The 24,571-nt window shown below is 46.4% G+C and overlaps 1 protein-coding gene across 1 annotated transcript; it reads right to left on the bottom strand.

Moving 5' to 3' along the window:
• Window positions 1-210: 210 nt before the first annotated feature.
• LOC126260275 (uncharacterized) lies at window positions 211-23,847 on the bottom strand. The gene is made up of 3 exons (XM_049957601.1): window positions 23,696-23,847; window positions 22,936-23,566; window positions 211-480 (listed from the first exon to the last, which is right to left on the bottom strand). Exons 1-3 carry the CDS (start codon window positions 23,845-23,847, stop codon window positions 211-213), a joined length of 1,053 nt encoding a protein of 350 aa, XP_049813558.1.
• Window positions 23,848-24,571: the final 724 nt, after the last annotated feature.

The following is a 24,571-nucleotide window of genomic DNA, read 5'->3' as shown; positions in this document are numbered from 1 at the left end:
GACCAGATTACTCGATAAACCTCCAATATTCAAATGCATAATACAATTATTATTTGCTATTCTAGATGTGATGTCATCAAAATTATCTACTCTAAACTGGTCAGACACAAATTTATATAGATTACTTATCTTAAGGATTTTAGTAGAAACTGGAATGGAAAAAACATTAAGATGGCATGGTGGTGAAGTTTTTCTCTTGTTATGAGTGGCTCATATTGATTCTTCTGCAGTAGTTTCTTCTGTTGATGTTAGTTCTTCTGTTGTTGCTTCTTTCCTTGTTGCTTGTTCATGTGATGATGATAGTCCTGATTCTGGTGATGCTGATGCTGCCACCACTTTCAATAGCGGCTCTGTTGTTGTCTCTGATGACGATGGTTCTGCTGTTGATTGAGATGATGGTGCTGCATCTGTAGTTCCTGCCACATCTGATCGGGATTGTCTTGCTTCAGTCAATGCTGGTTTTTCTGCCACTGGTGAGGCCTGATGATGGTGGTTATATTTCTGATATTATAGTGTTTTTGTTGCTGCCAGTTTTTGATGGTTTCATTGCTGTAGGTGGTGGTGGTTGCTCTAGTATTATTTGTGGCTGGCATGGTATTCTTGAGTCTGCTGTTGCCATCAATGTCTCCATAATTTTAGAGCTGAGAAGCCTCTTCCCCTTTCCATTTAAGTGCATACCTTGTATTGTAAAACTGTCTCTCTCTAGGTAGTTAACAGGTAGAAATTGAGCATTTTCATGCAGTTTGCATGCGTTCTTGAACTGTTTAGTGGCTTTCATGATTTCTTTATTTACACATGAGTCATTTATGAGGTTGTGTCTGTGTGGAATTCCAATGATCAACATTGTTTTACTGTGATTGCTATCCAGTATTTCCTTTAAGTTTTCGATGGCACTCGATAATTCATTTTTGTTAATATCATTGGCTCTCCCCACTATTACTGTGCATTCATTTGCGTTTGATGAAGTTCTGGCTTATATGTTTTTTTATAATTTTATGCATAGATGCTCATGGTTTCACATAACTAGATGCATTTGTACCATGTTCATAACGTAAAATTTTTGAGAGTCCATGCCCATAGCTATCCGAGTGTATGTTTACTTCAGAAAATTAGGCCTACTTGTTATATGATGTGAAACAGATGCCTTCAATCATGCAAAATAATGGCAATTCACTTGGCACAATTATTTGAAATACAGAACACCAGTTACTCTTGGGGGACAAAATGATCTCAAGATGTATAGTAGTCAGTTTGTAAGCTTTTGACACTGTTTTTAGGTGAGCGCTCAGTTTCTTTTTGCGTTTATTTTAGTTTGAGCAAATTTTTCTGTTGATAGAATGATTTTTAAAATTTGAACACGATGGCCAGGTGTGGGATGTGGTCACATTAGAGTTTCCAAACACATAGGGCTTAAAATGTGAGACAATGTATCAGAAATACATCCCACATGATAACTGTTGCTTCGTGATAGAACTGGCCATTAGCAACATCTGAGGTAACAAAATACCACCAGGCAGAATGCACTAACAGCTTCACAGGGAAGACTCAGGCACTACCCGCTGCACACCACAGTTTAGCTGCCGCAATACGGCCCTGCAAGAACACAACTCTGGCTCTCATTGTTACACGATGCCATCTTGTGCTGAAGCCAGCCCAGATGTTGTATTAGGTTAACCAGTGTCTGTTCATAGCTGCCAACAGCTCGTGACCACACCTCCCAACTGTGTGAAAACAGCCAGCAGACACCGCTACCACCAGACCTATGGCATAATAGAAGATAGCACAAAGGTGCAAATTGATGTGTCACCCGCATGCCACATGGCCTATCCTCCCCCACAGAAAAGCAGGCTTCTTCTCCCTGTTCTCTCACAGCAAGAAGGAAACTAGTCGCCTTCTTGACCAGAGATACGTGGGTTACCCAGATTTTTCCAGCCTGCATGTTCTGGACCAAGAGACTGACTGTATTAAGGACCCTAAAGACTTGACAGGTGCCGGAAAAGTGCGGGCATGGCTTATTTGAAGGTTGCCTTTTTACCCTGCCCCCTCAAACTTAAAAATTATGAATGAACACCTTATCCCCTGGCTTAACCTCAGAGAAGTGACATCCTTCGTTAAATGGCGTGCCTCTCTGGAGTGAGAGTTCTATGTCCATACACACTGGGAATTCACGGGATAGCTTGACACAGAAGAGGCTGTAGTGGCCTTACTTGCCTCGCAGTGACCAGAGTTAAAAGCCAGGTTTAACCATTTAAGTGAGGCATTCTGTCTTCATGGAGAATGCTGATGAAATGTAATAAGAATTGACTTGAGACTCAGATTAACTCTCTGAGAATTGCATTGATCATTCCACCACAATAACCTAGTATCTGCAACCCTCCTTTGCACAGCAAAACCTCCTAAACTGATGCAAAGCAAACGCTGCACATTATCTCTAACAATTGATCTTGGAACGCCAATAATGGAAAATACTTCAGGTAAATGCCGAATATTTAGACTGGGTGTGATGCCAGTATTTAGTACAAGCCACACACAACTCAAGAGAGCATCCACGACAACCGGGATATAATGGTCATCATCCCATGTCCTAGGTCAGGGACAAATGTAATTGATGGACAGGTTGTCCACTTGGTTATTTTCCTTCCTGGAATGCAACATCACCACCTGAGAATTAAGATTAGTCTTGGATACCTAGCTGCTGTGACATTAGCTCACTAACCTCTAAACCACCTGACACAAGGTGGGGCAGGCGAGGTGCTCCCTAATCTTAGAGTGTTCTGGCAACTGCTAAATGACTACCCGCTGCAGAATTATGGAAATAATAGTAAATAGCAAGAGTTGGTTCACCTGGAAAACAAATATCGAAACATTTCTCACTCCTGGCTTGGTGGCATACAATGCCCTTCCTTACACTGTAACCCGTCACACCAAACATCAACCGAAGTGGTGCAATGGTTACCACATTAGACTCACATTTGGGAGGACAACACTTCAAACCCATATCCACCAATCTGATTTATGTTTTCCATGATTTCCCTAAATTGCTTCAGGCAAATGCCAGGATTGTTCCTTTGAAAGGTCACAGTGGACATCCTTTCCCAATCCAATGGGACCAATGACCTTGCTGTTTAGTCCCCTCCTCCAGAGTACAAATGTCACCTACTTACCTTCCAGAAGCTGCTGCTTAATTACCTTCAAGAAAGGATCCAGGCTCCGTTCTCTCTCAAATTAGTCAAAAACTCGGGAACCTCTCAGAGGACAGCCATTGTCCAACTGGACTTCTCAGCATATGGACTACCCTTATCATTCTGATTACTTTAAGCGAATATGCAACTTAATGCATCACCTACTGAATTATTGATGCCCCTTATGTGCCTAACAGTGAAGCAAAAAGGCTGATATTTGGACAGCCAAGTGGGCAATATGTCCGATCCTTGTGGACCGAGCTTGGACCCAACTTAAGGCTTGGTTATCAGGTCTGCAGATCAAAATGCTGATGTTAAAGATAAAAATGAAATCTCTCCAAGGCAAACAACACTGCAAAGGCCTCCCACTCATAAATGGAACATTTTAGCTCAGCTGGGTAGAGCGTTAGGGATGAATAATGTATGGGAGACAGAATGGCAAAATCTCAGTACGCACAACAAACTGTGAGCCGTTAAGGGGACCACGAATGTGTGGAAGTCCTTGATGAGGGCCTCTCGCAGGGACTGCGTGATTCTCTGCTGACTCTGCGTTGTCCAGGCCTGGGTGACCCACGGCTATCTCCTGCGCCATGAAGACTGACCTCAGTGTGGGTGCGGCGCCTGGTTGACAGTGGCCCATATTCTTCTGCCCTGTCCTTATTTGGCTGCCCTGCGACTTCATATCAACCAATGATGCGTTGTCTGCTAAAATCAATGACAACAAGTCTGGCAGTCGAAGATGGTCTTATGTTTCATCTGTGAGGGTGGGTTTTATCATTGGATCTGAGTTTTAACGCATGTCCTTTGTCCCTCTGTGTCCTCCACCCTAGTGCCTTTATGGTGGAGGTTTTAATGTGTAGCAGGGTGGCTGGCTTTTCCTTTTTATTTATGTGGTTGGCCAGCCATTGTAATCTGCTTCCTTGCTTTACTCTGTGCGAACTGTTTCTTGCATATCTCTGTTGTTTTCTTGTCCCCTTTTGTTCCTTTTAGTGGTATTTCCTTTCTTTCCATTTTGTGTTATGTGTCTCGTCTGTTTTATTCTCACACTTGTGGCATTGTTTTATTAGGAACAAGGGACCAATGACCTCGTAGTTTGGTCAACCAACCAACCAACCAACCAATCAGATTGACGGTTGTCAAGGATTCAACCAGTTCAATGTTCGCAAAACTGCCCTTTTGATAGATTCTCTCCTTCCTGTTAGGCTCTTTTGCATCAGTGTCTGTCATATAATACTATTCTAACATTTCATTTCACATTTTGGGGGTAGGTCGGCTGTGCTACTGGAATTAGAATTGAAGGCCTTTCTTCACGGCACCACAATTATAGAAATAGCCTGCAGATAGGGGCTGTATGGAGGATGTGTAACAGCTTCTCAGTGAAACTTCTCATGTTGTCAACGTCGTTTTAACTACAATAGAGGAGTCATCCTTTCACACCCTCCATGCATTCCCGATCTCTCCCTCCATGCTATTTCCATATTTTTAGAGCCATGAAGTGTGAGCTGTGGTAGTGTCAATTTGCTTAAGATGAAGAGGTGCACATGTTGGTACAGTAATTCTTTTGTAGGCAACTGCAGTCATTTTCCATGAAGGTACCGACCATCTTATTTCACAGTGGGATAAATGCATATCTGTTGTGGGGAGTACTTCACAAATAAAAAACGATTTTCTTAATTTTTCTCTCTCCCTCGTTATCGTTATGCAGTAAGCAATAGAGTACAGGTGTACGATGGCAAAGGTTATGTTTCAAGCCGTTACTTTTGTGGGTGGTCTGAAGAGGAGTTGGATTGCTGGTGCTAGGTATTGTCACCGAAAGCGAGATAACAACACAGAGAGACAAAACACCTTGATAACAGTGCAACAATTTGAACACCACTCTACCTTTTTGTTTTGACGTTCAACGCGGCATAGTGTAGGTTAATGGTGGACAATATATCAAGTAACTATGAATTAACGTTCAATTTCAGCATCTGCAGCCAGAAGCTGTATTACATCTGATTATAGCGTCTGAGCACAGGATATACAACGTCTTTCAGCAGTGAGTGCAACATACTCTCGACGTTGTTGATCAAATGGGAGAAGGCTGTCATAATATTGATAGTGCTTGCAAGTTGCAAATATGACTTGTATAGTCCGAAATCAAATTCGTGTATTCTAAAAGACAGTGGTTTAATTTTTTAACTAGAAGTTAACCACATTTTTATGCAGTGTACATTGTTTTCTGAGAACTAAGTCAACTGTTTTTGTTCTTTACACTTACATATTCAGGTAAAAGATTGAGTTATACGTGGTATTGAATCTTACGGGTTTCGTGGTTTTATGAACGTAGAGGTGAACTTATCTTCGTATCTGGTCGAGGCCACTAGAATGTCTGACATGGCATAAGTTATAAAACAAAAATTTAATACTTGCTGCAAATGTTTTAAGCAATAAGTTTGTTTGCATGGCAGTTCAGACACCATTTCCTTGTTGCAATCTATTTTATTTACTCTAGACGCTTTTCTCCTTTTTCTTTAAGGCATCTTCTGTGGATTTAAGTTTGAATAATTTGGATATGGGATATTTACAGATTAGCATATATTTCACTTTTTTTTATATATATTCCTTCTTCTGACCGAAATCTGCATTTCCTCTCACCTGGTCGTAAATTAAATTTCGTACTTTCACTTCACTTGTAAAAAGTTGTCATATTCTCAAGTCACTTTCTTTTACCTTAAGCTATATGATGTTTCCAGAATTTTGTGATGTCGGAGAGTCCTGACAAAGGCGTGCATCATTCTCAGTAACATTTCCGAAACGTCATGGGCACAAGTTTCACTTGTGACTGGAACTTAGCTGCTGAATGGAAGGAACAGCGAATTACATCTTCGTTGTTTGAGTAGGTGATACATTTTTTGCTGCTGAAGCAGGTACTACTCCAGTGATAGCTTTTGTTGGATTCTGGGAATTTTAAATCATTTATGGTTTCACATTAGGAAATGTGCTTCACAAGCAGGAATGCTTGAAACAAGTAACTCTCTGCTCATGGAAATTACAAATCGTAGCTTGAAATTATGACATGAACCCTTCGAATGCGAAGTATGAAGTTCGAATTACTTCATGAAATAATCTTCATATCCTTTTGTACACGGGTAATAGTTCGGCAAGATTTGGATTTCTACAACAAGTAGATCATGAAACAAATACTGAAGACACCGCCTACCTAAATTGTTTATTCTTAATTATTTATTTTATAAACTTACGATCATCTAACAACTTAGTAGTATATTCGTCTGGCCAGTTGGGTTAGGTCGTAATGTACCTGATCGGCGAGTTAGAGTTACTGTATATGTTCCACTTGACATAAAATTCATCTAGCTTATTTCAAGTTTGAATAAAAGTTCAACTCTTTGCTACATGTAATGTATATAAGAACAGACTTCTTCTGTATCTTTTTTCTCTTAAATCTGTTTCTGAAACTTTGAAAATCTGTTGGAGGCATATTATATGTAACCTCAAAGTTCCGTCTGTTTGATGTATCATCTGTACAGTAAAGGGTGTCTTAACCAACAGGGACAATGAATCGAGCCTGAATTTTCTAGTCCTTGTCTTATTCTGAATGTACGCAATGGATGGTTTAGGATTTCAATATTTGTTTGTGTGTGATAGTCATAGCTGAAGACGGCGTGTATCCTGTGGTCCTCCGCTATAATCAGACGTAAATTAGCTTCTGTTGCAGCTGCTGGACACTAATATGTGGATTTTGTTAACATTTCTGTTCTGCAGGTAACTAGACGCGCTGAGCCGCTGAAATCAATCAAGGCGTTGGGTATAGTTCTACAAACCACTTGGATTCCATGTTCGCTTACCGAGCGAGGTGGAGCAGTGGTTAGCACAAAGGACTAGCTTTCGAAAGGACGGCGGTTGAATCCCGCGTCCGCCCATCCTGATTTAGGTTTTCCGTCATTTCCCGAGATCACTTCAGGCAAATGCCGGGATGGTTCCTTTGAAAGGGCATGACCGATTTCCTTCCCCATCCTTCCTTCATTTGAGCTTGTGCTCCATCTGTAATGACCTCGTTGTCGATGGGACGTTAAACACTAATTCTCCTCCTCGTCCTCCTCCATATTCGCTTGACAGTTGCGATATCTCAAAACACTCGAGCAGCCGTATCATAGAACGATAAAGAGCAGTCTCCTTAGGTCACTACCCTGCCGCTGTCGTTTTCTAACGATTTACACGAGGCATAGTACGCTCTTCTTACAAAAAGGCACCACACGACATGTTTACCGAATGAGGAACACAGTGTGTAAGCTTTCTTTATGTATGGACTAGATGAGAACCCAGGGTTACCCAGATACGTATTTATTCCAGATGTCTTTTACTCCATCTCCTCCTTCCTCTCCTCTCTGTCAGAGGTGGCAGGAGCAAATTAACAATCTGCTCCTCCTCTTCCTCCTCCTCTTTGTGTTCATCTCCACCTCTTTTCTTCCTGTCTCATCCCCACCTCTCCCATCTCTCTGTCGATCTGTTAGTACTGCCTTTCTCTGCTCATCTCCTTCAACTCTGTCTATTCATCTTCTCCTCCCCCACCCATCTGCCTGTCTCTTCCGCCATCTGCTTGTTCTGCTGTCCATATCTTCCTCTCTCCTCTTTGACAGAGATACGGGAGAGGAGGAGATGGACAATTTCCCCCGCTCATATATCCTCTTGCTATCTATCTGCGCCTAAATCCTCCTCCTCCCTCGCCATCTGTCCATCTCCTCATCCTCCCTTCTCTTTCCACGTTATCACACTCAATCCAATAGGAGACTGGTGGTTCTTATCTTTACAGTACTTCTTTCCCGACTTCAATATGTGTATCAAGTTCGATTGAAATCGTACTAGGCGTTTAGGATGAGTTTTTTACCCGTGGCTTTGCTCGCATACGCAAATGTCAAACATATTTCACACAAAGTTCACGTATTTGACACGTATTTTTAGACATATTTCACCAGTATGTCTAGCGAATTTCGCCCTGCAGTTTGATATTCACGCAGTTTAAGAAATATGACGCAGTATGTCCTGAAATATGCGCTGTGCAATGATGTAGTACTGGGTGTACTTCGAAAATCGCATGTCCCTACTGCCTGTTAAATGTGTTGCGAATAGAGTTAGTAGTAGCAGCGAGCAATAAACTTGAATACGTAAGAAACTACATGCAGGATATTTAGTGTTGTATGACAGGTAATTCAGGAGGCACTACGTCAACAATGATATCATTTAGCAGGTACATTCACCGGTATATGTGACAATTTTGTGTAAAATTTGTAAAGAAGTAGTAAATACGACGTCATGCTTTATGTGGCAGTTTTACTGCATCAACAGCGAAAATGTAGTAAGCTACAAACTTCTTCCGTCATCTTGTGGAGGTCGGCAGCGAGAAAAAGGTTAGTAAAGGTTTGAAATTGTGTTTAAAGTTTGAGATTGAGAACACACTCAGCCTCGCAACATACGCTGGAAAACTGAACTATGGATGTTCTCGCATCGAGGGTTACACTACTTCTCAACTGCACCCCAACCCCTTTGTAGATAGCGATTTTATCTAGACAGAAAATATATGTGTAGCAATCTTGTTTGATTCAAATCACTGGACTGATTTCAGATTTAGGAAATGTGGAACATACGTACATATTTTTTCATAATGTGTATGAGCGTTTGCGTTGAAATGCTCTCTACAACCCAGAGTTTCAAGCGAATGAATTATTTCGATCCAAACATGCGGTATACACCATGCATATTTGACGTTTGTTGCATGTCGTCTTCATGGTGTGGAACTCCAGTGGCCATCAACGTACTTTGCTGCATGCCTCTATTTGCGACAAGGTAAAACTGTATGCAGAAAAGGGCTCGGCGCTGAAAATACTCTTCTGTAGGATATTTAACAACTGCAATAGAATTTACCCCTCGTAAGAGCTTTGCATTCATCTCGTGCTCGACGTACGCGCGTGTTCGTTGCAAAACAGATTTGCAGCCGGCAGGGATGGGTCCCTTTGTGAGGGTCAGGCGTGCAGAAATGCAGAGAGAGATCAGAACAATTCGCTCTGGGCAGTGCAGCGGCGTGTGCCACGACCTCGGCCGGGGGCTCTCGAGACGACAGAGCAGGGCTGGTCTCGTTGCCTTTGTGCGGTAGCGAGGTTCCCCCTCTCAGAGGATTTGCAGTCTGCAGTCTGCGTTCTCGCGTGCGCCGTGTTGCCCTCACTCATCCACGTGGGCTATTGCTCTGCACTAAATAACGAATTACATCAGGACGAAAGTGCTATCGCCGTAGCAAGCAGTAGTCGTGTTCAGCCAACCCGCCTTGCATGTGGATTATTCACGTCCAGTAACAATTGTCGGCCCATCATGTAGTTGGACGGCTCGTTGGCAAGGAAACTAATTCGCGTTGATGAGGCGAATCATCTGTCTGTGAAGAATGCCGTGTTGTGTCCTGTTTTCAAGGAACTCATCAATGCAGCCCTACGCATAAGGGCACATACCTTCAGCTGTAAAAGTACCAGTAGCTTCGAGCGTACTTGAGGGAGGTATTATATGGTCATTATTGCTCAGAATATACACTGACCGAAAGAAAACGCAACAACAAAAACAATTAATGAAATTTCAGGAGTACGTCCGTCTAGGTTTACATTAAATTTCTTAACATTGCAAGTGCGAGGGAAGCCACCGCAGATGTAAAATTCTCGTGCATTGATAAAACGTGTGACCGCCAGAATGCTGAAAGGAATCATGCAAACCGACATCGTGCACCTGTGCAACACAGCTGCGGTGCCATCCACAACCAGCATTAACAGTTTGGGAATGGCGTCCCCCGACTGTTGCACAGGACGAACGTGTATGTACTGTCGTCTGATGAAGTCCCTTACGTGGTCTTCTGGAGACGTACTGCTGATCGAAGTATCAACGTATCGGCACTGAGTGAGTTACAACGGCTGTGCGCTGGGGAGCGTTATCGTGTTGGAAATCACCCCCTGAATGGGAGCAGAAAAGATGGAATCACTAGATGGACGTAAAAATTCGCATTGACGGTGCGTGTGATAACCTCGAGAGTGCTGCTGTTACAGCAGAAGTCACCCCAGACCACAATTCCAACAGTGGGTCCAGTGTGTAGCTTGCAAGCATGTTCGGTGCAGGTGCTCAAATGGCCTCCTCTTAACAGACACACGGCCATCACTTGCGCCGAGGCAGAACCAACTTTCCTCAGAAAACACAACAGACCTCCCCTCCAATGAGCTCCCGCTTGATACTACTGAGGTGGCAAGTGGCGGTGGTTTGTGGTCGGTGGAATGCACACTTCCTTCAAGGAACAGATCTGTAACAGTTCGTCGTGTCAATGTGGTGCCAACAGCTGCTCGGACCGCTGCTGCAGATGATGTACGATGCGCCAGAGCCGTACGCCGAACACGAGGGCTCTCCCCTGACGTTGGTGCCACGTGGCCATCCAGAGCCTGGTCGTCTTGCGAATGTACACCGGACAGCACAGGAAGTGGACTACCCCTGAATGTGAATCTGAGTGCAGGCGACCACCGTAGCACAGCATAGCTCTGTCGCAGGTCCTGCAAACCCTCTGCCGTGAAGACCAGTGTTCTCTACTAGTCTCTTGTGATATCCACTGTGTATAGCCAAACGAATGTACTGTAGTCAGTCCAGATCTAAACTAATAATACGTTTTCTAATATTTGGTGTACGACGGTATTGGAGATGAGACAGCTCTTAATACTTCTGTGGTGCCACCGCCAGACACCACACTTGCTAGGTGGTAGCTTTAAATCGGCCGCGGTCCATTAGTACATGTCGGACCCGCGTGTCGCCACTGGCAGTGATCGCAGACCGAGCGCCACCACACGGCAGGTCACGAGAGACGTACTAGCACTCGCCCCAGTTGTACGATGACGTTGCTAGCGACTACACTGACGAAGCCTTCCTCTCATTTGCCGAGAGACAGTTAGAATAGCCTTCAGCTAAGTTAATGTCTACGACCTAGCAAGGCGCCATTAGCCTTACATAGCTTGTATCTAAAGAGTCTCAATTGTATCGCCACAATCTCCAGATGTCTCATCAAGAACGATGTATACAAAGGATGGATTAAAAGTTAAGTATTCCAGGAGCTACGTACTTTTCTTTATAGCATTCATTACGTATCCTGTTTCAGACCTCACTCCATCCTTCGTGAGTTAGCGCGTGCATCTTGGCCGCCTCTTTCAATTAGTGTGCGTAGTGTTGGCAAATCTGCCGACACTACAACTTCTGCATTGTCACTAATTGTAACGAAGTCTAATTTAGAAATCTTACGATAAAAATTAAATGACACGAACAGTTGTTGGTCGCAATACAAATTTGAACCAAACAAAGCTTGCTTGTCTGATCGACATTCGACTAGGCATAAACAGACGTAAAATATCGAAGTGTTCACCAGTATCAGTTTACTAGGACGAACGTTCGAACGTGGAAATAAATGACAATACATTTAGCACTGAACCCAGAACCCCCATGAAGCGTAAATTTGCCCCTGAGAAGTCACAACGAAAGGTATGTAATAAAGTCCGACGCACAAATGTGAAATGCCATAAAGTAAGTTTCTAGTGACGGAAAACGCACTACCTATATGAACTGTTAACTAAGCACAATCACATGTCACATATTTAATATGTTCACCATCAGCGTGCTACTCGAATTAAAATCGACGATTCAAATTACATTTACATGGCAGCTTTTGGAATCCGGCACATTTCTCTATTGTCTCATAGGCGCGAAGAGACTCTAAATACTCATTGTTTCTCACTAGCACCGAGATGTGCACGTTTGACTAGAAGTCATGCAACGAATAGTTCTGTGCTGCCTGGGGCTCCAGCCCTCTGAATATCATCGTTCCGGACCCCAAACAGAAGGGAGCAATTACAAAATTCCCTTTCACTAATAGTTATGATCGCTCCAGTCCTAGAGACCTCGAGGAGTTTGTCCCATCATTCCATTGTTTCCTCACGATGCCAGAAACACCTCGAAGGGTTCAAATCCAGAGAAGAATTAGAATCGGAGCTAAAGTCCCAGTCCATTGCCAATATTTTAAAAACCTCAAGGTCACTGAAAAACAGAAATGCAGGTCCTGTGACCTTACATGACCATTCATTCGTGAACTAAAACATCATCACTAGTGTAAGAAAGCTTCCTGGAGACAGAGTTTCTGCAAGCAGCGATTTCCGCCTCTCTCAGCCGAAACTAATCCATCTCTGCAATAGTTCCGAATCAACATTAAATATGTCCATTCGCTATCGACTGGAACAGTCCTGCGTTCTATACTTGACGTTACTGGAGGTGAGCAGGGTATGTTTGTGCCTATTAAAATGTTGTACCCCCATCGGGTATCGAACCCACATCTTAGCTATTACAAGCTAGACTCAGTGCAACCAAACACCGAATTTCAAATGTTAGTATAATGTTATTTATCATAATGTGGTGCACAGCACACGATGTAAAAATGTTGATTTTCACGTGAGTTTTTGTGAATAATTGGTTGATGTCCTAGTGGCCAGCGTCATGCAATGAGAACGCAAAGCCGTGAATCCAACCCATTCTTATTTCTTTTTTTAAGCTGTATTCCGTCTTTCTGCTGACGGCATCAGTCTGACAGAAGGTCACAGACAGTTTCATTCGTTTTCTAACCGGCCAGTAATACACCCACGAGCCCTTTCACAAACATGTTCCGCAAAGATTTTTCTGTCATCCACTCAAGTGATTGCGATGCATCAGGCGTAGAACCTATGATCTTGAACGGACTTTCCTGCACTCCAGTTAGCAAGTATAACATACAGACAAGGTACGTTACTTTTACGCAAGAGCTGCAAATCATCTGCTGTCTATAATATGAATTATCTATGTCGGTGTGTCGGTGAAAGGGGGGGGGGAGGAGGAGGGGAGAGAGAGGTTGGCCGACGGGGATGGCTTGCTCAACGAAAATGTCGATGCCATGTAAAAAGTAAGAGACAATAGCTCGCAGTTCCAAAGTGACGTGAGAGTAACACTTCACCACCTCTGTGACAGAGCTGCAAACAGCTACATCGAACTCAGAACCAATCTGTAAAAATTCTTTCATCATTCGACGACTCGACCACAGTGGAATTCATTCATAATCTTTATTGGTATACTAGGAATATATGAGGTGAAACTTCAGAGGTAATTACCTCGTCATTCCAGGAACTAACAAAACTATCACAGCGTCACGAGACATGTTTCACTATGTTGGCCTGTATAAACACGATCGTCCTGCTCCGAATATGGTAGCCCATTCAAGAAAAACATGTCATGACCCTAATAGTTTACGAGTGCTTTTCTGTGGAGTATCGTCTCAGTTGTGCCCTGCTTTCGTGATCTCTTTTCTGAAAAGTTACAGTTTGCAATAACTGATGTGACGTCACGTAGTGAAATGGAAGTGATGACCGTGATTCCGCAAGTACAGTGATGTAGACCTTCTGTTATTTGTCTGTGATATATGTAGACTATTTATCAATCAGAATATTACTCTGATTTGTGGCGTGTAGTGCTTCCGGCTAATAACGTCCTCAGAAGAGCAAAGCGAGCTTCAAACCAACGCTGAAAATAATGTTCACGGTGCAAAACCTGACAGTTGTACCTACATAATAAAATGTATGAGGTTCTCCACACGATAAATCAGTCTCATTTAAAATGTGGTCGATTCAACTATATATCTAGGCGCTACGATCACGACTATCTCGAATTGGACTCATGATATGGAAGATATTGTGGAGAAGGAAACCGAAAGAACGCTTTTTATTGGTAGAATACGTAGAAGAAGCAACACATCTAGTTAAATGACCGCCTGCAACATGCTTGTCTGTCCACTTCATGAGTATTCCCTCGCAGTATGGGTCTCCATATGAGGTAGGACTGATGGATAACATCGAAAAAGTTAGGAGGGCAGATAGTTTTGCCTGATTACGAAATAGGGCATTGTGTGTCACGGATATGGTAAACAGTAGCTATGGAAATCATTGAATCGTAGGCGTTTGACCTTACAGCGAGGTGTTTTCACTAAATTCCAATTGCCAAACTCGTCCGCTGAATGCCACAGTATTTCGCTAACAGAGACATACTTAGGAGACGTGACCAATGTGATAAGAGACATCAGTGCTTACACGGTAACGTTTAGAATGATATAGAAGGGCAATTGAGGTGATAATGTAAGAAAGGAGAGAGAGTGAGGGTGAGAAAATGGAGGAGAAATTAACAATGAATAAACGTAAGACGAAATCGTTGGCAAATTTTTGGAGGACGGAGGATGTATAAATCTGTGTAGGGGAAGACAAAGGTGAATTAGAAATAACACAAAATACTTACTGAGGATTATTTTGTAAGTATCTAGTTTAAATTAGTCACACACAATTCGTTAAATATTAGATTTTTATTTTATTTGTACTGTTTGAGTTACCTTTTTAATTGAAGTGAATTTCTTTTGAACAAAGGAAAATTTACTTTATCTATTCTCAACTGATCTTTCATTGCCCCTAAATGAGGAAAAATGAAGAAAAAGGCGACATAACAAACCGTTTTGCCGGCCGCGGTGGTCTCGCGGTTCTAGGCGCGTAGTCCGGAACCGTGCGACTGCTACGGTCGCAGGTTAGAATCCTGCCTCGGACATGGATGTGTGTGATGTCCTTAGGTTAGTTAGGTTTAAGTAGTTCTAAGTTCTAAGGGACTGATGACCACAGCAGTTGAGTCCCATAGTGCTCAGAGCCATTTGAACCAAAACGTTTTGAGGACTCCAATATTGCATCCAGAATTCCAAATTATAGTTTCCTTCTGTCAGCCGTTCGACGTAGCAGCCTGAAAAAGTAACTTCCTTCCAGACTCTAAGAACGCAGTACCAAGGAGGTTCAGCTGTAACTATTTGGCTTCATGGCCAGTTCTCTGTTAACTATCTGGCAACGTCAGCCCAGATTTTTCCCATAGATTTCGTATCAGCAGCCTGTGGCGGCCAGACCATGTCATTGACGCCAATAGAGGACAGCTGCTGCTGAACGAATGCAGACTTGCGAAAGGGCGGATAGTCCTCTGGCAATGTGAAGTTCCCTTCTCTATCGCGTTCACGGAAGCATCACATTCTCCAATACGTGGCAGTACTACTCGCTGTCGAGAGTTCCTTCTGTCCTGTGAAGGATTCCTGCTCCTCTCGCAGAATAGACCCCCAGCAGGAAAATGATAGCCGGCCACTTCTCGTTGTGGTTACATATTCGCGTCGATGGCGAGTCCCTTGCTGCCTTAAAACGATTCTTAGACCGTCATTACTGATGGAAACATCTCATCGCCAGTGAAAATGACGTTTTCCCGCGGCGCACTCAGATGGAGCTCTGCAAATACCAGTACTGTCTTCGCTGAACTCTGGCCTGCCGACATGACAATTCGTCCCGAAACGAGTGTTCCTCCACCTAAGGTGAATCTTGAGAGTGGAGCCGGGTTAGTTAGTCCCCCACCACAACTGCTTAACGTTCAGAAAGGTATTTTCTGTGCTCTTAGACACTAGCTCCCTGTCCTCGTCCTGTGAGCTCACTCACCTCCTCCTTGAGCCAGGGGATTTGTTGATAGTGCCTCTTTCGAGGTAATTCCTCTGCCATCTCGTTGCAATGGTATGCGGCACGCCATACCTCCTGTCAGCTTCGATAAGAGCTTGTTGATTTGCCCCAATGAGCCGTTGAAACGGACGGCCTGATGTGAATTTCTGCTTTTCGCTGTCATACAAATGCCGTGAGAGGAAGTGAACATATCTACGTGAAAGGAGCTGTAAAGGCGGAGCGACGCACTGCAGACGTGCTGGTCCGCCCCCACCGGGCCGCTAGCTTAGGTCTGCCTCGGGCTGGCCGGCCGGCTGCAGTCTGGTGCCTGGCTGGCCCACGACTCGCCAGCTGTGGCTAGTACAGGACCAGGCCACAAAGCCACGCTCGACCCTTGAAGGAAGGAACGTTTCATCTACCCTACCCAGACATGTAGTACAAACTAACACAGCTATAGCTATTTTGCTGTAAAATGAAGAAGCACATCTACTTCTAACGTTTCATTCAGGTATTTAACGAAAAAAAATGAAGAATTCACTGAGTAATGGGATAAAGCCAGCACCACACCACTATGCAAGGTTGTGAGATTTACAATCCTCGCTTAAAATATTGTTCTGTTAAGTGGTTTGCAAACCCTGAGAGACAATGTTGTGTCGATTCCCTAAGGTCTCGACACAATGAGTGGCTAGGTGCACGCGAAACTAACGCAGACGGGCGTAAATTCTGAAACAGGAGACTGGATGAAAAACTATAAAGAAAAGAAGAGAGATTGTCATCTACTTAACTTTTAATGATGTTCTTCTTGTTGAAATACATCTCTTGCATAGTAGTAAGCAATTAGCAATGATATAACTGGCGCCTTGCTAGGTAGTAGCGAGGGACTAGCTGAAGGCTATTTAATCTGTCTCTCGGCAAATGAGAGGAAGACTTGGTAGGTCTAGTCGCAAGCTATGTCGTCCGTACAACTGGGGCGAGGTCAAGTCCGTGTCTTGTGACCTGCCCTGTGGTGGCGCTACGTTTGCGAATACACAGTGGCGACACGCGGGTCCGACATGTACTACAGGACCGCGGCCGATTTAAGTTACCACCTAGCAAGTGTGGTGTCTAGCGGTGACACCACATTCCTCCCCCGCAAATCGGCGAACGGTCGTGAGATAAGGCTTCCGCCCGCCGTGGGGAGGACCCCATGTTGACGTATGCGATGAGGTGGGGAGCCTAACAACAGGCGAGGCTGTGCCACCCGCACCCGGCCATTCGGTCCGAGGGGAGCTAGGAAACGCCTGCAAACCTAGTCCAGGGTGCACGTCAACATGAGGTGTATGCGCACGTAATGAGACAGAAGGGTCGACCTCCATGTGGTCGGAGCACCCGACGGGCGAAGACGACATCTGGTCCGGAGCGGGCAAGAGGTCCATGGCGGAGGACGGCTGGTCACGGGAAGCAAGCGGCGGCGCGTGACCCAGAGAGGCGCGTGGCGGCTGCAGCGAAGCGTCCGCTGCTGGCGGCGCCGGCGGCGGCTGCGGCGGCGCGACGCCATGAGGCAAAATGGAAGGCATCGTCGGTAACACCTGGGGATGAGGCGAGCCAGTAGATGGGTCCCCAAGGCGCTGACCGGACGGCTCCGTCGCTGAAAGCAGACGGGGAGCGGCAGAACCCAGGCGACGACAGAGGCGCAGCTGATTGAGATGCCGACGCACCCCACCAGAGGCCCCCAAAACCAAATACATCGCGCGGCCGAGGCAGCGAAGAATGCGCCCTGCGAGCCAACGCCGTGAACCGCGATAGTTGCGATAATAGACAACGTCGCCAGGAGCAAAAGCAGGAGTCTGCCGCTGCACAGGAACCTGATGTGGCGGATGCAGCAAAGACATCAGAGTTCGATGAGGACGACCATGGAGCAACTCAGCCGGCGAGCGACCCTCGCGGGGCTGAGAGCGATAGGAGGACAAAAAGAGCAACAAAGCGTCCTCCCGAGAATGCGACTCTTTCAACTTCAACATCTGTGACTTGAAAGTCCGGACCAATCGTTCAGCGGCACCGTTTGACTGAGGCGAAAACGGCGCGGATGTCAGATGTTGAATACCATTGGCCTTGCAGAACGACTGAAATTCTGCGGACATGAATTGTGGGCCATTGTCGGAAACAAGAGTCTGCGGAAGACCTTCAATGCAAAAGATAGCAGACAAGGCTTGGATTGTGGCAGAAGACGTCGTGGAAGACATCCGGACAACAAAAGGAAAATTACTGAAAGCATCGACCACAACCAACCATCGAGCATTCCAGAATGGACCAGCAAAATCGATGTGCAAGCGTTGCCAAGGGGAAGTGGCTTTCGGCCATGCAAAGAATTTCCGCGGCGGTGCGGATTGGTGTTCGGCACACGCCACGCAAGAGGAGCACATATTCGTAATCGCAGCATCGATTCCGAACCAAGTACAGTGCTGACGAGCAAGTTGTTTCGTACGCACTATACCCCAATGTCCTTGGTGAAGAAGCTTTAAGACAGAGGACTGCAACGAACGTGGGACCACGACTCGGGATTGATCATTATCGGAACGCAACAACAAAACACCACGTCGGACAAAAAGTCTCTCCTTGTGGGCAAAAAATCGGCGAACCAAAGGATCCTCGATCCGTGACTTTGACAAGGGCCATTGCGTAGCAACAAAACGCAAAACAGTAGCAAGGACAGGGTCAGCAGCTGTGGCCGTAGCTACACGACGAAAATCAATCGGAAACGATGCGACCACGTCATCGGCGTCCGAATCAATGAACATGCAAGCAAGTTCGGAAGAATCGAATGCTTTATCCTCAGCAACAGGCAAACGGGACAACGCATCAGCGTTTCCGTGCTTAGCAGTGGACCGATACAAGAGATCGTAGCGGTACTGCGAGAGAAAAAGTGACCAGCGAATGAATTTCTGCGCTGTACGTGGAGGTACAGGCTTGTTCGGATGAAAAAGCGATGTCAAAGGCTTGTGGTCCGTGATGATGGTAAAGTGACGACCATACAAGAAATCGTGAAACTTTGTTACACCAAACACAAGAGCCAAAGCTTCCCTCTCTATTTGTGAATAATTTCTTTGCGCAGATGAGAGCAATTTGGACGCAAAGGCAATAGGGCGATCATGCGAGCCATCCGTGTGCGCAAGCACAGCACCGATCCCGAAATCCGATGCATCTACCATCAACAAAAGGGGTTTTCGGGGATCGAATGGCGTAAGGCAAGTATTTGAAAGTAACGCCGATTTCAACTGGCGAAAGGCGCGTTCGCATTCCGTCGTCCAGACGAACGGAACACCTTTACGGCGTAAGCGATGAAGCGGAGCTGAAATGGAAGAAGCATTGCGCACAAATCGATGATAATAATTTACCTTACCCAGCACACTCTGTAGCTGTTTGAAGTTCTGCGGTGACGGCAAGTCCTGAATGGCACGAAGGTGCTCTGGACTCGGATGTATACCTTGGGCGTTAAGGACATGGCCCAGGTACGGTAAGTCACGAGCAAAAAACACACATTTGTCCTTCCTCAAGCGAAGACCATTCTGACGCAATACCTGAAATAATGTTCGGAGATTTTGCAAATGTTCTGCTTCTGTCTTTCCTGAGATTACAATATCGTCCAGATAGTTCGCAGCAGTAGGGACCGACGCACAAATAGTTTGTAAATATTGCTGAAACAAAGCAGGGGCGGATGCACACCCGAATGGCAGTCTTTTGAAGCGATACAAGCCAAGATGCTTGTTGACCACTAAGACGCGCTGGGATTCTTCGTCCACAGGTATTTGCAAGTACGCATGTGCTAGGTCCAATTTTGAAAAATATTTTCCCGGGCACAGGTTGTCAAAAAGATCTTCCGGGCGGGGCAAAGGAAAAGTAGCAGTCACAAGTTGTGGATTCACAGTTGCCTTGAAGTCCACACAAAGTCTCAATTTTCCGGAAGGTTTTGGCAAAATTACTAAGGGTGAGGCCCAGAGAGAAGCCTGCACACGTTCAATTACACCTTGAGATTCTAAATCGGCCAATGTTCTTGCGACCTCATCACGCAATGCGTGGGGAACATTGCGCGCTCTGAAAAATTTCGGTTGCGCGTTGTCTTTCAATTCCAAATGCGCTTCATAGTTCTTAGCGCAACCAAGGCCCGGTGCAAAAATGTCTGCAAATTCTTCACAAAGACTAGAAACACTGGCGGAAGGCACAGTCTGATTCACGGATAGGACCTGTTTCACTATAGACAAATTAAACAATTGAAACAAATCTAAACCAAATAAGTTCACTGCACTAGAGGAACGAAGAACATAAAATGACACAAGTTTTGTCTGTCCCTTGTATGTTGCAATAAGGCTGCACTGTCCTAACACAGGTATGTGCTGTCCTGAGTAACTAGTTAACGTAACATTTGCGGCACGCAATGGCGGGGCGCCCAGTTGTTTGTACGTGTCGTGATTGAGCAAGGAAACTGCAGCTCCGGTATCGAGCTGGAATGGTATCACTTTTCCTGCAAAGTCTAAGTCCACAAAAAGTTTATTGTCTTGTTGACGACAAGAGCGACTGTCTCGTGCAATTTGAACGGAGACAGGTACAGAAGCACTTGCGACTTTACGGGATTTCCGGCGACGTCGACGCACACTTTGGGTGGGACGAACACAGTCACTGTTAGCTAAAGTGTCACTGGACGGGTGGGAACGAACGACATGAATGTCCATGGGCGAAGGTCCACGAGCCTGATTGTCCTGGGTGCGATTCCGGCGCGAAGCAAAGGGCCTGGAATTTGTGTGATTGTCGGATCTTAACTTTTTCTGGCAAACACTTTGTACATGTCCTTTCTTGTGACAGTAAAAGCAAATAGCTTGGCGTGACGGGCAATTGTCACGCGAATGTCTAGTGGCACACCGCGGGCAAGATTTCACTGCATTTGCTTGCTTACGCGGCGCACGTGGTTGCAAGCTAGGCGGCCGCTGTGAAGTCGGGCGCGAGGGCCGCTTAGCGTCCCGTGCAGCGGGCCGGGCGGGTCGATTAATGTGACACACTGCTGGCGAAGTTTCAAATGATTCCTGAGCAAAGTCAAGTGTGTCTTGCCTGTCCAATATGTCTATCACTTGTTGCAGGGAGGGATTAACTAATTTCAAAATCTGTTCCCTTATGCGAACATCAGAAACGTTCTGTGCAATTGCATCACGCACCATAGTATCTGAATATGGGAGGCCACATTCACAGGCAAACGCACAGTCTCTAGTAAGTCCTTGCAAAGTTGCAACCCACTCCCTATTAGTCTGACCGGCCGTACGTTTTGTACGAAAAAACGTATACCGTTTTGCAACTACATTAACTGTTTCTTTGAAATAGGCATCTAAAGCCGACAAAATTTCCTCGTAGGACAGAGTTGCGACGTCGCGTCGGGGAAACAATTTCACTATCACACGGTAGGTAGACACACCGACACAAGAAAGCAAAAACGGCTGCCGCTCTTTACCTTGAATTCCATAAGCTGTGAGGTGGAACCGGAACTGATCGGCCCACTCAGTCCAGCTTTCGGTTGTGGCTTCAAAGGGCCTAAATGGCGGTGCGACAGCGTTGTGTGGCTGCGGTAGCGAAGAAGCGGCTGCCGCCGCATCGGTTTGCAGCGCACGTTGACCCTGGACGAGCTGTCCAAGGGCTTCCAATAACGCCTGCGTCTGCTGATTCTGCAAGCGAAAAAATTCGGACAGTACATCTGGAGAATGCGGCGAAGCCATGACACAAGCAAATTAGAGCAAATATAACACAAAGACTGCAACGTGGGCGCGGCATCCCATCCTCGTCGCCAAAATATTGTTGTGTCGATTCCCTAAGGTCTCGACACAATGAGTGGCTAGGTGCACGCGAAACTAACGCAGACGGGCGTAAATTCTGAAACAGGAGACTGGATGAAAAACTATAAAGAAAAGAAGAGAGATTGTCATCTACTTAACTTTTAATGATGTTCTTCTTGTTGAAATACATCTCTTGCATAGTAGTAAGCAATTAGCAATGATATAACTGGCGCCTTGCTAGGTAGTAGCGAGGGACTAGCTGAAGGCTATTTAATCTGTCTCTCGGCAAATGAGAGGAAGACTTGGTAGGTCTAGTCGCAAGCTATGTCGTCCGTACAACTGGGGCGAGGTCAAGTCCGTGTCTTGTGACCTGCCCTGTGGTGGCGCTACGTTTGCGAATACACAGTGGCGACACGCGGGTCCGACATGTACTACAGGACCGCGGCCGATTTAAGTTACCACCTAGCAAGTGTGGTGTCTAGCGGTGACACCACAGACAATCTATCCTTCTGAGAAAGCCTCCCCTCCCCTCCCTTCCCCTTGCCTTCCCGCCACTCACCCCCCCCCCGCCCACCCCCGCTCTGGGAATTCCACTCGCCAGTAAAGGCACATTCAGGCCTGAAATGCTAGAATATCCCCTCCCACTACATCAATTTAATGTGGAAATTAATTGTAAATAGTCTTCACGGGTGTGCCGCCGGATGACGTTGTGCAAATCCCACAATATTGCTTCGGAGCAACTGTCCAACATCATCTGGTGGTTGAACCTCGCTGGTGGCTGGGTACGACTGACAAGAACCGGGACCTGCACATGTAAAGGAGGAAGATACCCTCGACTGGGGGCGAAGTACTAGCGCACGAGGCGCTTCACCTTCTGTCATGACGGTTTGGCTAGAAAATTACATGGCTTTATCGTGCTGCTTGGCTTGGCTTTGTGCATTTTTTTTTAATAAAAGAAAGATTAAAGAATAGTGAGAGGGACAGTGAGAGAAATGGAAAACGAACGGCCTAAGTGACTGGCCGGTGGTTTTAGCAAGAGTCTCCGCTACTGTGATGATGGCCTCGCATGGTTTTCATTACTAATACGGTCGTTGTTGACGTGCAATGGCTTCCAAGGCTTTCTGATCTTCGGGATCCACCTTCCTCCTACCAGACCGGAACTCTTCCTTCACCCATAGGTCTATAATGTCTACTAAGTCGTCCCATTCAGAGGGGGTGAAGATGGGGAGTGAATTTATCAAGGCTAGTTCTTTCTTCGTGAGCGCTTCCATTAACACGTCACGGTATCTGTACGTGCGCATGGGGATCGGTCTATGGGGGAGGGGAGGTACTGGCTGGTCTGGCGGGGTAAAGGGGTATGGATAGACTGGCATGGGGTAGGACCCGTCCTTGAGTGCCGCGGCAATGTGCTTCAGGACGACCTGCACGTTCCTCACTGTGGGGAATGGTATGCTCAGCCTCCTCCTTCTTCGTTGGCTTCTCGGCTTGCGAGGAGTCAGGAGGCGCCATAGCGCCCTTGCTTGCGGCTGCCACCTTGGAGGGGGGCAGCCCAGGCGGCACATCCTCTGTTTCCGTGGGCGCCACCTCCTGCATTGCTGCAGGAGGGGGAGCGGCAGTTGTTTGCGTGGCCGCGTCGACCCACACCGGACGTCTCACAGCGGGGGCGGCGGCGGGAACTGGCGGCTTCTTCTTGATAGCCCGCAGCTCATCGCGCAGCCGTTGGAGCTGGCGATGCACAGCTGCGAGCTGCTCCTTCAGTGCGGCCCTTTCGGCCGCAAAGGCGGCTTGGAAGCCAACCAGAGCTTCATCGGTGGCGGCCTCAAGGCGGCGCGGCTCGCACGCCTCGCCGGAGCGGTGGGGCGGGGCGGCCGTCGAGGTGCTTGACGTCGCCGCAGGGCGTGGTGCGGCGAGTAGACGACGTGACTCGCGGAGGTAGCCGCAGCTACGCGAGTTGGCGGCGTGTGGCCCGCCGCAGTTCACGCAGCCGCAGGCCACCCCACGAGGCTTCGTGCAGCTGCGGGTGTCGTGAGCCGCCGCGCACTTCAAGCACGCGACGGCGTTCTTACACCCGCGCGCGGTGTGCCCCAGCTGCTGACAGTTCTAGCACTGAAGCATCGTCCCCTTCCGCTGCGTTCGCTTGCGCCTTGGCTGCCGTTGGCGGCCGCCGGTGAACCCCATCGCATGGATGACGGTTTCCAATGCGGCGGCAATCTGCTTCCCAGTCATGGCGTTCGTGCGCAGTGACGATGTGAGTCGCAGCGAGTCGAGCGGCGGATTGGGGGACAAGAACCGCATGTCGACGCCGCTGTATATAGAGCACGCGCCTGAAGATTGCGCAGGCGCGGGAACCACGCATGTGCAAAAATTTACAGGTAGATGGCGCAAGACTCAAACGCCCTCTGCCGGGAAACGCAGAGCGGCCGTTCTGCGCGTGCGCTGACGCTGTGTTTAGTAACATGCTGCCAAAGTTATGACGGGTCTATTATCTAAAGCTCTTTGCTTTCTCGTCATGATGTAACAGCAGCCAATGCAGGGTTCCAGGCTGTACTCAACCTTATTAACAGGGATGCGGGATTTCAATTATCAGCTGTACGGATATGTATTGCTTCCTTAATGATGCAAATTAATTAAATATATAATTTAACTCACCTTTCCCGCCCCCTTCACCCACCAGGAAATTGGCGGGAAAATGACTCAATTTATTGACTACCTGATGGGCAATCGATTGGCGAGCCTCCTGGGGGAATGCACACTTTGGCAGGTTTGTGTTTGAGTACCACAGTGCCCTCAGTTGTTGAAGCATCTTTTCCCTTCTGTGCTGCATGTCTATGCTCTGGCTATTCTTCCCCCCCCCCCCCCCTCCTTGGGGAACATGTCTGAGATGTTAATTGGAATGTTCTGCATTTTAGTGGTGGGACTGTTTGTACGACTCATCCACAGTTCTTCGTAATCCTTTTCCTTCCTTTGTTACCTTCTCCCCTTGTTCCTCCACTTTCGCATTTGAGGTTGTGCATTCCTG

The sequence above is a fragment of the Schistocerca nitens genome, chromosome 5 (assembly GCF_023898315.1).
Source record: "Schistocerca nitens isolate TAMUIC-IGC-003100 chromosome 5, iqSchNite1.1, whole genome shotgun sequence".
NCBI lineage: Eukaryota > Metazoa > Arthropoda > Insecta > Orthoptera > Acrididae > Schistocerca > Schistocerca nitens.
Note: the sequence above shows the minus strand (reverse complement) of the source record. Positions and strands in the feature narration are given on the sequence as shown.

Bases quoted from the DNA above. Each gene is read 5' to 3' on its own strand.
- LOC126260275 (XM_049957601.1), bottom strand. From the start codon at position 23,847: ATGCGGTTCTTGTCCCCCAATCCGCCGCTCGACTCGCTGCGACTCACA. The intron at 23,567-23,695 runs GCGCAAGCGAAC...CGACACCCGCAG, and splicing joins GGCCGCCAACGGCAGCCAAG to CTGCACGAAGCCTCGTGGGG. The intron at 481-22,935 runs GTCCTACCCCAT...CACCATCATCAG, and splicing joins GCCGCGGCACTCAAGGACGG to GCCTCACCAGTGGCAGAAAA.